At 43.2% G+C, this 14,500-nt stretch overlaps 1 protein-coding gene across 4 annotated transcripts in view; it reads right to left on the reverse strand.

Annotated features, from left to right (window-relative positions):
* Nucleotides 1–13,698, reverse strand: part of dachd (dachshund d) — a 96,545-nt gene extending 82,847 nt beyond the window's left edge. Inside the window, exon 1 of one of the 4 annotated variants that reach the window (XM_084689323.1) lies at nt 12,438–13,698. In XM_084689323.1, coding sequence (XP_084545449.1) covers nt 12,438–12,982 — 545 coding nt within the window. In that variant the 5' untranslated portion in view covers nt 12,983–13,698. The remainder of the gene's footprint in view (nt 1–12,437) is intronic. The other 3 variants (XM_084689325.1, XM_084689324.1, XM_084689326.1) reach the window with 3 other exon arrangements.
* Between the last annotated feature and the right edge of the window lie 802 nt (nt 13,699–14,500).

Raw genomic sequence — 14,500 nt, forward strand, 5'->3', positions numbered from 1 at the left:
GACAGACAAAGCCGAGGCCCGATAAGATGTGAAATTAAATACAGTTAGCACTTTGAGACAAAGGAGGGAGAGTGTCACACCGCGCTTTGTGAAGGCTCGGTCGTAAACGTGGGGCTGCTCGCCGCCACGCGCGAGCACGTACACACCGCTACACACACGCACACACAAATACACACACGTAGACATAGCGGTGATTCATTTCAGGTTTCCTCTCCCATTTAACCTCATTTGCATCATCCACTGTCAACACATGGTCCGTACCCGAAATGTTCAAGAGCTTTCATTGGACGGCTGGTCAGGGGGATGACATCATGGTTACCCAGACGCCAGGTTATGAATCACTGCCTCTGCTCCAATGTGGACTCTTCTCCATCACATATCAGCCCTGTGTTCCCCAACCGCTCAGTAGACACAGCTGACAGAAGACATCACTGCGACTAAGGGAGACTTATGCCACCGCACCGAGACGAGCTTATGAATACAGTACACAAGCATTTATCAGCAGATGTAGACGCGGAGGCCAGGATTGCACTGACACGCGCAGCATGCTTAGTGCAAGGCCCCGATAAGGTTAGGGGAATACAATGACATACCTATAGGCACGAGTTCAAACAAATGATGAGGAGACTAAGTGCTTTGGATGAAACAGTCACTTTTGTTATCATTGATGTCAGACGGTGTCTCTTTGGGGGTGTTTCCCGATGAGTGTTTTCTACGGAGCCAAAGAGACAGCCAGGTCCTATCGGAGCAGAGAGACTTGGTTTTTTCTTCTTTTTAATCAACGGTTGTTTAAAGACAGTAGTCTTTGAATAACAGCAGTGGTCTGGAACTCATCTTCCCCTGTGTTAAGAAGAGAGGGGGTTCTGTTGGCCAGGGGGCTACGGTGGAGGACTGGGTGTCTAATAGGCTTAGCCCTGTCTCTGGTCTTGACCTTTCCCCGGCTACTAGGGCCAGTGGAAGTGGTGCGGCCTGTGAACACAATGACCCACGGGTGAGGCCGGCTAATCTTTTTCTCCTCCTCTTCCCCCTCTTCCTTCTCCTCCGTCCCTCTTGTCCTCATCTAGCTTCTCCTCTATCAGCGTTCCTTGTCCTTTTTCGCCTCTTGCCTCCCCCTTCTCATCCCCCGCCCCCCCTTCCTTCATTCATCCTGACCAGACCTGACCTTCACCCCTCTGTTGAACCAACTGATGTCTTCCTGCTGAGACAACAATGCTCAGAAGTAGTCAGGCAGGTCAGGGCCCAGACCTGGACCTCCTAAACCTTACACCTCCCTGACCCTCAGTCTCCGTGAACCTCGGCCTTCCTAACCCTGCGTCTCCCTAACCTTAGGCCTCTTTAGGCCTGAACCTCGTGAACATAGACTTACCTGTACCTAGGCCTCCCTAAAACTTGACTTCCCCTAAACTTCGGCCTTCCTACACCTCAGCCTCCTTCCTGAAAACTAGACTTCCAAACCCGAAACCCCTCGTAACCTTAGACCTCCTTTAACCATGGCCTCCCTGGCCTTAGGCATTTTAAGCCCTGTTCTCTTTGCAAGGACCTTGAATAAACCACACCTTATCGAGCTGCTACTGTGGTCGTTCCAAAAATTCCCAAACATTTACATTCAGTGAAAAAAAGATCCTTTAGGAATGTTCCATGGTCACTGTCATTCTACATCTTTACTTTGTCGAGATGAGTTGACAAGCGCCAAATAGGCATGCCCTCTCTATCTTCAGTACTTTGTTTAAGAACAAGCTTGTCATTTCGATGCAGCTATCTGTTAGAAACTTCTATTGTCTTGACCCTGAACTGATACACTGTAGACGCAGCATTCATTATCAACTTCAGAGTAACATCAGGCAGTAGAAGTCATAATGAGTGGTCTATTGCATTGCATCGTGGTTTGGTCCGATAACAATTCTACTTGGGTTGGGTTTCCCAAAAGCCTTCTCGTTGTAAGATTGTTTTACGTCCCTGGTAGACAAACTCTGTCCAGTTCATTGAGGTTTGGTTTGTCTAATCATGCATTTTAAGAGCCCCTCTTGGGCACAACATCAATTGAAATAATATTAGCCTATCTGGAATGCCACTGCCAGAATAGCAAGTGACACAGCTGCATAAAAGGTTTCGTTGTCAAGGACAGATTATATAATACACAAATATACACAGAAACACACAAGTACATATAGTCCTAGCCCCACAGAATTTTCACAGCCTGCAACATGTAAAAGAAGACATAAGCGCTAAAGGAAATTATACAATTGATATATTTATACAGGAAATACGACTTTGTTCAAACACATTCCTATTTGAAGAGCTAGCCACTATCGCAGAGATACCAGTAAAAGGTCTTTCTTTTTGCGCAAAAATGTGTCCTTCTGAGCACAATTAAAAGTGAGAGATTCACAGTGTGTTCCTCTTTCTCAGGGTTCAAGCGCAGATCAAACTGTTGTTTGATCTGAATTTCTCTTATTGTCTCACATTCCTACAGAAGCATTTCAAAGGCCAGGAGAAAGACGTCTGGCCTCATAACCCTCCCTTTCATCTCACAAAGTTAAAACGGTGCATTGTATCCATAGAAAGAAAAGAATATGTGGTAAAACAGTGAGCTCGATTAGCTACAACAGATCAGCTAACATCACAGATTCCCAAAGTTGAATTGTCTCAGGAGTGTTGCATCTCAACCTGCTGATATATCTTCCTCTGTCAATAAAGCTGGTTGAACACAATAAATACAAACAATTTAACTGCAGGGGGAAGCCAGGCAGCAGCAAGCACAATTATTTCCATGCTGCCTAAATGTAACTTAATATGATCAACGTGCTTCCTGTAGTGTAGGTTTACACTTCTCCACGTAAATGAGTTGGAACAAAATTCTACAACTCTGCCTCTAAGCCCCATATCCCCCTAAAACAGTTGCTTGTCTCAAGACATTTTGACTAATTGAGTGCTGTTTGTGGAGATGAACGTCTCATTTAAATTGTCATTTAAGAAGTTGTTCTAGTTGTTACCATGTGGCTAGGCCTTTAAGAAGAGAAAAACAACAAAGCTACCACTGACTTCTACTACAAAATCTACACCTACAATGTAGTTAGTCAACGCTATAGACATTTACTAGACGCTCTTGTCCAGAGCGACTTACAGTAAGTACAGGGACATTCGCCCCGAGGCAAGTAGGGTGAAGTGCCTTGACCAAGTACACAATGTATTTTGCACAGCTGGGAATCAATCCGGCAACCTTCTGATTACTAGCCCGACTCCCTCACCGCTCAACCATCTGACTCCACTATGGCCTTAAACATGTACCTATAATGCTCTACCCCTGCATTATAGATACCCAAACAATATAGCTGGCAACCACCACCATATAACTTGTTGTACAAGCTCTCAGGTGAGTGTGCTCAGACAACATTACTATATGTCTTCTCTGCCTTCGGGTGGGACACTGAAAACCTATTGGGATATTATTACCCCTTAAACAGGACGCTGAGCAATATGTCTCACTCTCACACAGAGAGAGACACACACACACACACACAAACCTCAATAACGCCCACTTCCCCAGAATACTCTTTCGTCTTTAATGGTAACCTTGGGAGACAGACTGCACCGGCGCGACACTTAACACCCACTAGTGTGAGAGAAATGTTTTTGATATGCTTGTGTCATTTAATCATCCACATTCTTCCGGGCCGCGCAGGACAATTTTGCAGGATATTAACTCCCAACTAAACCCTGGCTTGTATCATTTGTGGGGCCAGTCAACCAGGAGTCCCAAGAGAAGCCGTCTTCCTACTCACTCTCATAGTAATTTAGGCTCCACTAGGCACAGAGAAAAGGGGGGGGGGGGGGGGCAGCGATAGAGGAAGAGTAGACCTTTTATATTAACCATACAGGAATCACAAGATATTAGCAGCTATTAAAAGAGGCTTTCTGGAAATAACAATGTCACAAAATGGGCGCCTAGTCATTTGCTTAGATCAGAAAATCGTATAGAGCAGGACTGGTTGATGGTTTAGACCAGAGAGACTGAGAGGTTTAGATGGACAGAAGTTTAAATCCAGATACAGAATACCAAGTGGCGAAAAAAAGGAAAAACATGATTCTTTAGCACGTAAAGATTCTGGAACTGAAGGGCATTCATAAAGAATGTCACCACTGCATTATCCACTCGGATAGCTCTGATTGCCTAATGGGGAAGGAAAATCTTCTTTCAGACATGCTGGATGACGATTCTATGCTATATATATAAAGCCATTAGAATAATGCATGAGTTTGAATAGTTGTGGGGGGCAAAAAACATTTTACTGCACGGAGACCATCCTTATTCTTTAGCAGGGAGGTTCACACAATGCAAACAGACAGCAATGGCATCTGATGAAAAACATTTTTTGTTCCATTACAAAGAACTAGGTCACCCTCTCATAATTGTCAATCATGCAATAAATCTCTCTGTGGCACAAATGAATACTGCATTGGGAATGAGACAAAGCTTATTGGCATGCTATGTCAGCTTGACTCAATTCATCCTCCTTTTCAAAGAAGACCATTCATATGTGAAGTTGTTTGAGTCTCTCTCTTATTCTCTCTCTGTGTGTGTGTCTCCCTCCACACACACACACACACACACACACCCACGCACACAAACACTCTGCACCACAGTCATAATGTAAAAGTCACACAGGGTTAATGTATTTGGACAGACCATTTTAGCCAAGAGCAGTTTGTTATCCTAGACCAGTTTTTGTCTGCATTACTGTGGAATCTACCAAGAAACCAGCAGTAGATATTAGTATATTATGCCATCTAAACCTCTAAACCATACTTACTGTAAACACAATTACATGTTGTTATTTCCCTACCCCTTTGTTCACTTAATTTTTATTTTACTGTAAACTTTACTCGACCCCCACCACCGAACACATGAGAAAATGTTTCCAGCGACCCCTCAAATCGGAAACACAATTTGATCCAAATATCTCCTATCATTGTTCCCAGGTATTTACTGTACATCCAACCAGGTGTGAACTACTCGGCTTACTGCTATCTGATTGGCTATCATGGTGGGCTTGACGCAGCGATACATGTCCCTGCTTCCCTGTCTCTGTAGACCTGACTGTCACTCTCTAATGGCCGGGGGTTAGTAACAGGCGGGCGCCGCGGACGCTTTCACCAAAACATCAGGGAGAAATGCTGACATTTGAGTCTGGCAGTGGGGGGGGGGGGGCGAGGGACCCTGTACCCAACAGATTCTCTGCTGAGCTCACACAGATTCATTGGCCGAGCTAAAACTGCAGGGGGGGGGGGGGGGGGGGTGTCAGAGAGAGATGTCAGCGCTCGATAGAAATGTGTTGATCCGGTGTTATGGATACCCAGTTCAGATGTGTTACAGGTGATCTGGTGTTATGGATACCCAGTTCAGATGTGTTACAGGTGATCTGGTGTTATGGATACCCAGTTCAGATGTGTTACAGGTGATCTGGTGTTATGGATACCCAGTTCAGATGTGTTACAGGTGATCTGGTGTTATGGATACCCAGTTCAGATGTGTTACAGGTGATCTGGTGTTATGGATACCCAGTTCAGATGTGTTACAGGTGATCCGGTGTTATGGATACCCAGTTCAGATGTGTTACAGGTGATCTGGGTTGCCAGGAAGCAGCAAGGGGTTATTGGGTGTGGCTCTCCATTCTGGGTAGAATATGTCCCTCATTGCGGAAGTTATCACCTTAAATTCCTGTTCCATCGTATCAAAAAATACGTTTGACAAATTTTGGGATGGGGATCTAATTGCATGTAGGGTAGTGCATATGGCTAGCAGGACTTGTAGTTTGACTGCTGTTTTTCCATTGCACCAACTCTCCACATGCTTTTTGTTTCTGCCATTTGTCTAATTTTCTATCTGTACGTGGCGGTTATGATCTAATTGATGTGTATCTGCATCTAACCTCAGGGAGTCTTTCTAGTTCCAGAGCCAGACACATACAGCAGACAAGTCCCCTGCCAGCTGTCTCTATAGGAAATCATCCCAAGCAACCGCAGCAACATTTAGATAAGGAGTTAGTTATAATTCAATCCAGCTAAATTGACGGACTGAACTGTTCCTGCGGTTACCACAGTTCTTCTTCTTCTTCTTCACTAAAATAGCTTTTGGGCACCCTTTCTTTCACTTTTCCTGGGCGTTTCGTCAGAAGGTATTGAGCGAGCAGGTGCTTTGAACAGCCATAGAATGTGGCGTTAGTCTCGAGTGTCATTAGCTCCAGGGCTTCTCCAGTGAGAGCCAGGTAAAGATTAGATAACAATCAGACATTTAATAGATACTGTTGGAGGCACTGGAGCCAGCTCTGACGCAAACAACAGAAGAAGAGAGAGTCATTGCTGTCACTTCTTCTCTGGTTTCTCCTCCTGTTGCTATACCACTCGGCCCCGAGAGACAGAAATCTGTTGCAAAACAGACATTTCAAATCTAAAACCATTATTGTGTTGGTTTTGTCCAGGGTTTAACACCGGAAAACCATATTTGCATTAACGGATGCGAGTAAAACCAGATTAGCAGTGTGGATTAGCATGTTATTAGCTATCAATATGGAGGACATTTGGTCAGTCAGTCTGTTACACAGTTGGCTGTTGAGTGGTGTTATGAGAGGGTAACAGCGGGATCTTGTCAAGTCCTCAACTTAATGAAAAGAGCCCCACCACCACCCTGTCATCTCATGGGGAAGGACGGGGGCAATTAAACCACACCACATCTAATTCAACACCAAGAATTTTACCTAAACAACAAAATGCCCATGTTCTACCAAAATAAGGGAGACCTACTTATCTAGACGTCAGTACTTCATGGAATTCCAGAGCCTCACAAAGGCCCTTTTTGTCCAATGACATTCCTTCCATATTATACTCCAATTATTGAGGAGTAGTCCTTTATATCGACTCCATAAACATGGCTACTGCAGGAAAAACATGGCTGTGTTTACTCAGGGGAAGATCCATCCCTGATAGCCAGCCTCTATGAAAATGAAGAGAGGGTGAGGGAGAGGGGAAAAAAACAAGTGGAGGAAATTTGTGGAATCCCATCTGAGATTGCTTCCCTGATGGATTCTTTTTTCCTGTCAACTCAGACGAGAAATGAAGCGGAGGAGAATTAACTCCCGCTACAGCTATGCCGAATTAGACAGAGAAGAAGAAGAAGACGGGGGAAAAAAAACGACTACACACTTTTTAAGGATTCTAGCCTTGTCATTTTCAATTTTCTGCTCTTTGGACATGCTTGTATTCAGATTCCCCAACATCTTTTCGCCATATCAATCCTAATTAGACAATCTGGGCTCACCAAGGATATAGGACCCAAGTTATTTGCATAATTTAATCATAAATACTCAGTGATACATATTTCCAAATGCATTTGTACAATTATCTTTTCATCCTTGGGGCAAAAGTATTAATATGATTAGGCAATAACTCTTTAAAAAAGGAGGGGGAAAATAGGAAACCAGCAAGTGCGCACTCTTTTTAAACTCCAGCTTTGGGCTATATGAAAAATTAATTAATTTCGGAGGAAAATCAATTTATCTACGTGACCATATTAGACAGAGCCAGTCGAGGGGCCTGGATTCCTTCTCCAATCAGGATATCTCATCTGCTCTGCCTCTAACTTCTGTCACTAGTGGTTAACATCCTGGCCCAGGCACCAGTCACTTCCGCCACGCTTTTTAAACGGCCTGTAATGCGAAGGAGCCCACAGACGGGACAGAGGCAAGACACTGGCTCAACCAATCAGATCTCAGGAATCAAAATTATCCATAATGCAGTGCGTTCGTTCTACAACTAACGGATCAGTCCCAGGTGTGAATTTGATGAGTACTATGACTGTTGACAGATCTAGTTTAATCCAGTTCATAGTTTAATTTTATTTTTTGGATTTGGTTGTCAGTAAAATCTCAGCCTCATTACAAAAAGGAGACATCCTTTGAAAAAGCTGAAGTATTTCACTAGCTATTGGTTGATTTTTGGAGGCCTGTTTTGAAGCGTGTGTCAAATACTGAAGGTGGGATCCTTATTCTAACGTTCGCACAGTAAAAGTATGCAAATCCAAGTGGAGTTTGGACAGTTTATCCACAAGGCAAATTAACAATCCACACCACTTTGCCATGCAAATAACCACTGCATTCTACAATGCCATTAGCCAAATACTACATGAAACTATGCCTCCATTTAAAATTACACTGGTGAAATTATACAAACACTTTATTTATAATAAATCTTTATCATAAATATTTATTTTCTGAATGTTCAAAGACTGTTCTGCAGGCATAGGAAAAATACAGTTAAACTCCAACTATTTGAACTTGTTCCAGTTGTCTGAATTTCCACTCAATAAAACTATTGTGATTTTGAAGGAGATTATTTGTTTGCCGATCACCTAGCTGCCATCTGCCATTTGCACAGTTGATTTGAGCACATGTATAGTATCTAATCTAATTACACACAGCTCTCTGTCTGACTACTAAGTGAAGAGAACAGAAAAAACACCAATCCCCCGTACAAACACAGAGACAAACATACAGTAAATGTCGATTTGACTTTCAGAAAAGTACCTGAATAAATTTGTGTTCTTAACAAGCCATCCTCTATGCTTTCTCTCTCCTTTCTCTTTCTATTTGTCTCTCTCTCACACACACACTCTCGCTCTCTCTTCTTCTTTCTCTCTCTTTCTCTCTAATCAGGCATCTGTCACTCTGTTTTTGAAGTTATTATCGCCTCAGCTCCCTCTTGGATGTGGTTGCCGGGTGACGGGTATCTTAGCACCCACTCTGACTGGGAATGATTTGAATGGGATCCAGAAATCTCCCCTGAGTACCTGTAAACACAGCCATGCCTTGTTGAAAACAAATATATTAGAAGAGAGCTGAGCAGAGAGGAGAGAGAAAGAGGAAGAGAGAGAGATAGAGAGCAATGGAGTGAGAGATAGAAAAAGAAAGAAAAAAGAGAGAGACAAGCTGGCACCTATTGTGGCAGCTCACACTGAGAGCTAAACAAAACAATTACCATAATTTGCAAATATGTGTGTTTACCCGTAAACATGGCAAAATAAAAAAGGGAGGAGGTGATGTCGCAGAGCAAATACAGTATTGCTCCAATAACAAAACGTTCCTTTAACCTCAAAGCCATTTCACTATAGACACCCTCACACTTCACAGTTCAGGGAAGGAAGCATTTGACTGAAAGGAGGGAGAAATCTATTTAAAGAGGGCGTGTTAAGTGAATAGAGTAGCAGTTCCCAGCGGCACAGAGTTGTCTGGGGCGTGTGGTTAACCTTCAGGGGTAGACAATGATTGTCAATTAACTGCTGCATTTCTTGCCCCTACACCGGATAGCCCAGCTTTGACTCAACCCGCCAATGAGAGATATGCGATATCAGCGCACCGCCCCCCACCCTCCCTCCCTTGTTATAATAACCTCGCAGAGAGTTCAAGTGTCACACGGTTGTGAGAGCCCTCTCCGTCCTGCTTGGGGATGGGCTGGTCGGGGCACACTAGCCAGCGGTGGGATTTAGAGGTGCAGAGGGAGCAGAAAGACGAGGGACTTAGGAACTGGCTTGAGAACAGGAGAGAGAGAGAGAGAGAGAGAGAGAGAGAGAGAGAGAGAGAGAGAGAGAGAGAGAGAGAGAGAGAGAGAGAGAGACAGAGACAGAGAGAGACAGAGAGAGACAGAGAGAGAGAGAGAGACAGAGAACAGGAGTAGGAAGAGGGAGGAGAGAGAGGTGGAGTGAACACCAACAGAACAGCAGTGAGAGGAGGGGAGAGGAGCAAAGGGACAATGAGAGTGGAAGAGAAGGTAAGAGTGGGAGGAGGGGGAGAGTGGAGAAGAGAGCCGGGATGCGGCCACTTTAATATAAGTCGAATGATGAGATCCTTTTGACGTGAGTGTATAGTATATAATACAGACAAGAGTATTACACAACAACAGATAAGGAATCTTAAGGTTTCGTTCCAATGCCCAGTTGTTTGTTTTGGACAATTTAAACATTATAACAGGCATCATTTTGGCTTCACATACAATAACATACCATTTATATTCATAAACAACAATTTGACAACTAGACCAGCAGGATCCACACAGGCAGAGCACTGCTTTTCACACTAAGTGTCAAATGAGAGTGCTGTTGGTGTGTCCAAATAGGGCCAAAAAGTAGGCAGAACCCTTTGAAACACTGGGACTATTGTACAGCAGAATTATAGCCTTCATTGTCTTCACAACGCCAGTGTATAAAAGACCAGGAGTCATTGTAGAGAGCCACAATATGAAGTAGAAATACTTACACCAGCCTACGGAACAAGAGTTTTGTATAAACCTTTCAGCTCTGCGTTAAGATAATTTTGAAAATAATCTGATGAATGAGATTTGTAATCACTTTCAGACAGCTGAATTTGACAGGCTACTTAGTAAACATCACAGCAAAGTGGAGTTGAGAAAATGTCACCTTGTATAAAGATGACTCTACCCCTCTTTGTAAGTAGACAGATGATTCCGGAATGTTCCAGGGTGTAAGTCACCAAATGGGGAGGGCATAGGTGTAGAGACAGGCTGAGGTGACAGGGATGCAGGGGAGTAGAGACAGTATGGGGTGGCAGGGAAGCAAAGGAGTAGAAGCAGGGGAGGCAGGGAAGGCTTATGGAGGCAGGTCGGGTCTGAGTGATTGATTTCAGGCCGACATCAGGAAAACCTGGCTGCTTTCAGAGACAATTACAGTCCTCTCTGTGTGGCTGTAATAGCCCAGCACTTTAGCATCATTAAAGCGACGCGAGGCACTGCATTATCCTTTAACCCCAGCACCGGCCATCCCCCCATTGACAACCTAGAGAGTTCAAACACATACTCTGTCACCTGAGCAGTACCGCAAGAGGAGAGGAGAGGAGAGGAGTCACCACAGGGGCCTGTATTTGGTTTTACTTTCTCTAGATCCTTTGATTTTTTTTTATTTTTATCTGCCCCCATGTTAATGCTGCTACAGTCAATTGATGCACCCAAGCATTGTTTTTCAAGTACCGGCTACAAACAGATGAAAGGTGGATACAAACAGTGAGCAGAGTATAGGGAAAACAATTGGTGTAACAATTGTGTGTATTTGATGCCTTAAATATTTATTTAACACCATACATTTTTTGAACAGAAATACTCAATTCATACTTCACTATTTTAATATTATACTGTACAATGTTAGGATATACACCTGCCAATTATCTCGAATCGTACTGCTTAAATGTTAGCAGTGGATGTGTCCCCCCCCCCCCCAAAAAAAATGGCTAGCTAATTTGTTTGCAGAAACCTTAAAAACACAATGTGTGTGTATGTGTTTGTGCAAGCTACATTTAGCCTTTTACCTGAATTATGTATCTGTTTGATCGGGACTTACACCAGACCCACTGGTGTAAGTGCTATTTGCATCTTCAGCTCATTTTAGGAAAGGAGATCAATATTGAATCAATCATAATGACAGATTAGATGGCATATTTGACCAGGCTGAACTCGTCCTATCAGTCTGAGCAATACATCAAAGCATATGGCTAAAGGACACTAAAATGGCTTTTAATCTCATTTCAATTCCCAACTAAATCTTTTAGCATTTAAAATCACCCTTTTTTGGAAAATACTGTGTTTTGTAATGAGGGTTATACATGAAGATAACTGGAACGTTTCTGATATTAATTTGTTTACTTTTAAACATTATGCAAAAAAAAATCCTCACTTTTAAAAATCACATGTTTATGTTAGATTGTCTATGTTGTATGTACAAATAATATACTTTTGTATAAAGTATATTTTAAGAGGTTTTAAAAGTAAATAATATTGAAATATGTTTGAAATTCCACAGAAATAAAATACATCGTTATTTAATTTCATCACACAAATGTCCCAATAAGTGTTTTTAAAATTCAAGTCACCACATTAAATTGTTTTTGTCCCAATGGCAAGGACGGCTATCTAACCATTGCCTAATTATTTGTCAAAGTCATTAAAAAATTAAGTAGAGATGAGTCTTGGTAGTGCATGCCACATGTAGCCTACTTTTTAATGACCACTGTTCACAGTCTGTTTCGATTGAGCAAGTTCAGAGGCACAAGCACTTTACCGTTGTCTTATCCACATGGCATAAACTTGAAAAAACTTTTTTTGTGCGACGCGCACTTCCCATGTCCGTGTGTGATAGGCCTAGTTTGCCCGCATCCACTCACATCTCCGTGTGTGTTTATATGTGCATTAGTCAAATTTGCAAAACTGAAACAAAACAAGCATGAAAAACATGCCTAATTACACCTTCATGATATTTCTAAGAAAGACTTACAAAAAGGAAAAATGTCTCCCCCTTCCTCCCCCTTGCGCCTTGACGCAAATACAGAGCGTAATTATGATATCTACAATTTACCCTACAACATATCTCCCTCTCCACTCACCTCGCATTGGTGCAGTCGTTGTAGAGAGTCTCGAAGTCTTTTCTGGAGATGAGTTTGCAGCGGTTGACTCCAGGCTGGATGGCGCCGAGCCCTCTGAGGATGCGAACCTGCTCAACATTGCACACAACCGGCGTGATCTCCAGCCGCTTCAGCTTGGTGTAGACCGTGTGCAGCCCGCCTACCAGGTGCTTGAGAAAAAGGTCGAATGCCTGGGGAAGACAGATGAGTTCGCTGCCGTCCACGGTGAAAGACGCCACTTTAGCACCCCGTAACTCTACCATTTTACACTCGTTGTTCTGCGGGGTGTTTTCAACAGGCGACGGAGTCGAATATACGGGCTTGCTGGGCAGAGTTCCGGTCGGGGTAGGGATGCCCGGGCTGCTGGTGGCAAGCAGCTCTGATCGGAACAGGTTCTGTCCGGAGGGGGCCATAGATGGAGACGGGGATGAAGTTGTCGACGGCGGGGAGGTGGTCGCTGACGGAGTTGACATCTGAGGCGGTGGGACTAGCGGGGTTGGTGGAATCAGAGTAGCCGGTACGGCCATGGTCACCTAGGGAAGAGTAGACGAAGTTCAAAGTATAAACCCCAGTCCTGCAAAAAAAAGTCCCGCTGTCGAGAAAATCAAACGAAAGAATCCACGGGAGTGTATCTCCTCTGACGAGTTGGGGAGTAGAAAGAGATGCTGAAAAGACGTGTTGAGTGAGATTTGGGTTCGCGCGGTGGGACAATGATCAAAGATAGAAGCAGGAATGACAGGAGGAAAATGAGCTGAAAAGTGCAGCTCCGCTCTGTGGATGAGTTGTTGTTGTCACAAGGTACAGAGAGGGCGGAGCTAGGGGACAGTGAACGGCTTTGAAGAGCAGACAGGCACACAACAGAATTATTACAAATCTATTAATGTATTATTGCATATCAAATGACAGTTACAGGATTGCATTAAATTATTAACGACTCTTTTAAACTGGTTTGGGGAGTGGGTGAAGTCGTGCGCGTGTGTTGTAGGATCGCCTGTGTATGCTGAGGTAAATCAAGTTCATTCAAACTAGATGGTATTAGAATTAGGCACAGCACACGTTTAGTTTCACGACTATTAGGCGACCCAACTTCCAGATAAATATAACTAGACAGGAAGAAATAGAGTCAGTTCGTGTGAGTGTTGGACCAGTTTGTATTTTGCAAATTGTTTAACCAATTATCTCAATTGTTATGCATCAGCTATCCAATTTCACACAGGGACTGCAGGTGTTACTTTCTTTATCTATGATGACTGCTCTGTGACAACTTAAGTGTGAAATTGACTGATAAAACTGACTGATCCCTGTGCACTCACTTCCTTAAACTCCATGCACCTTTGATGAGAGCGTTTATTAGAAAGAACGGTGTGAAATGTAAGTGTCAAATACTGCACAGTCTGACCACAAAAGCTTAATGTGATAAATGTGACTTGACTGAAATAAAGTTAGGTGAATATATGGGGGAACATAATACACACAGCCTACTGTATGAACAGTGAGAAGGGTAGAGGGGAGTATGCAACTGATATTAATTGTACTTTTGAACTCCAGACGAAATAGCATTGCACAATCACTGAGTCAAGTGGTGCAAAGAGATAAGAAGGTAAAGACTTCACTGAAAAACAAATTGAGGTACTCTTCAAATCGGAAGATAACTTAGCTCAATCGACAGCTGCTCAGATTCCCTCCCTATCTCCTATATTCTGTAGGCCTGTGAGCAACAAGTCTGCACTCCACTGCATGTCCAACCAACCTTGAAATCACGGGTGATCCAGCAAGCTACAAATTGTTACTATGACATAGTGCACTTGTTATCCAGACAGTCTTCTCTTCGAACTCTTGTGACCCAAACACATGTTTTGTATCTGCTTGTGACCTTGTATAAGAGAGTGCTTAAATAAATAATGGCAAGATTATTGTAACATGTGAATCTATGATCCAGTGTGAGTTGTTCTTATTACACAGTATGTATTGTTTTAGCACCTGGCTGACTCCTGTTGTCAAATCTGTTCAGATAAGGAGCGAGCCATTTTAGAATTATCATTCCG

Source organism: Hypomesus nipponensis, chromosome 23 (genome assembly GCF_054491055.1).
Source record: "Hypomesus nipponensis isolate SF chromosome 23, ASM5449105v1, whole genome shotgun sequence".
Lineage (NCBI taxonomy): Eukaryota > Metazoa > Chordata > Actinopteri > Osmeriformes > Osmeridae > Hypomesus > Hypomesus nipponensis.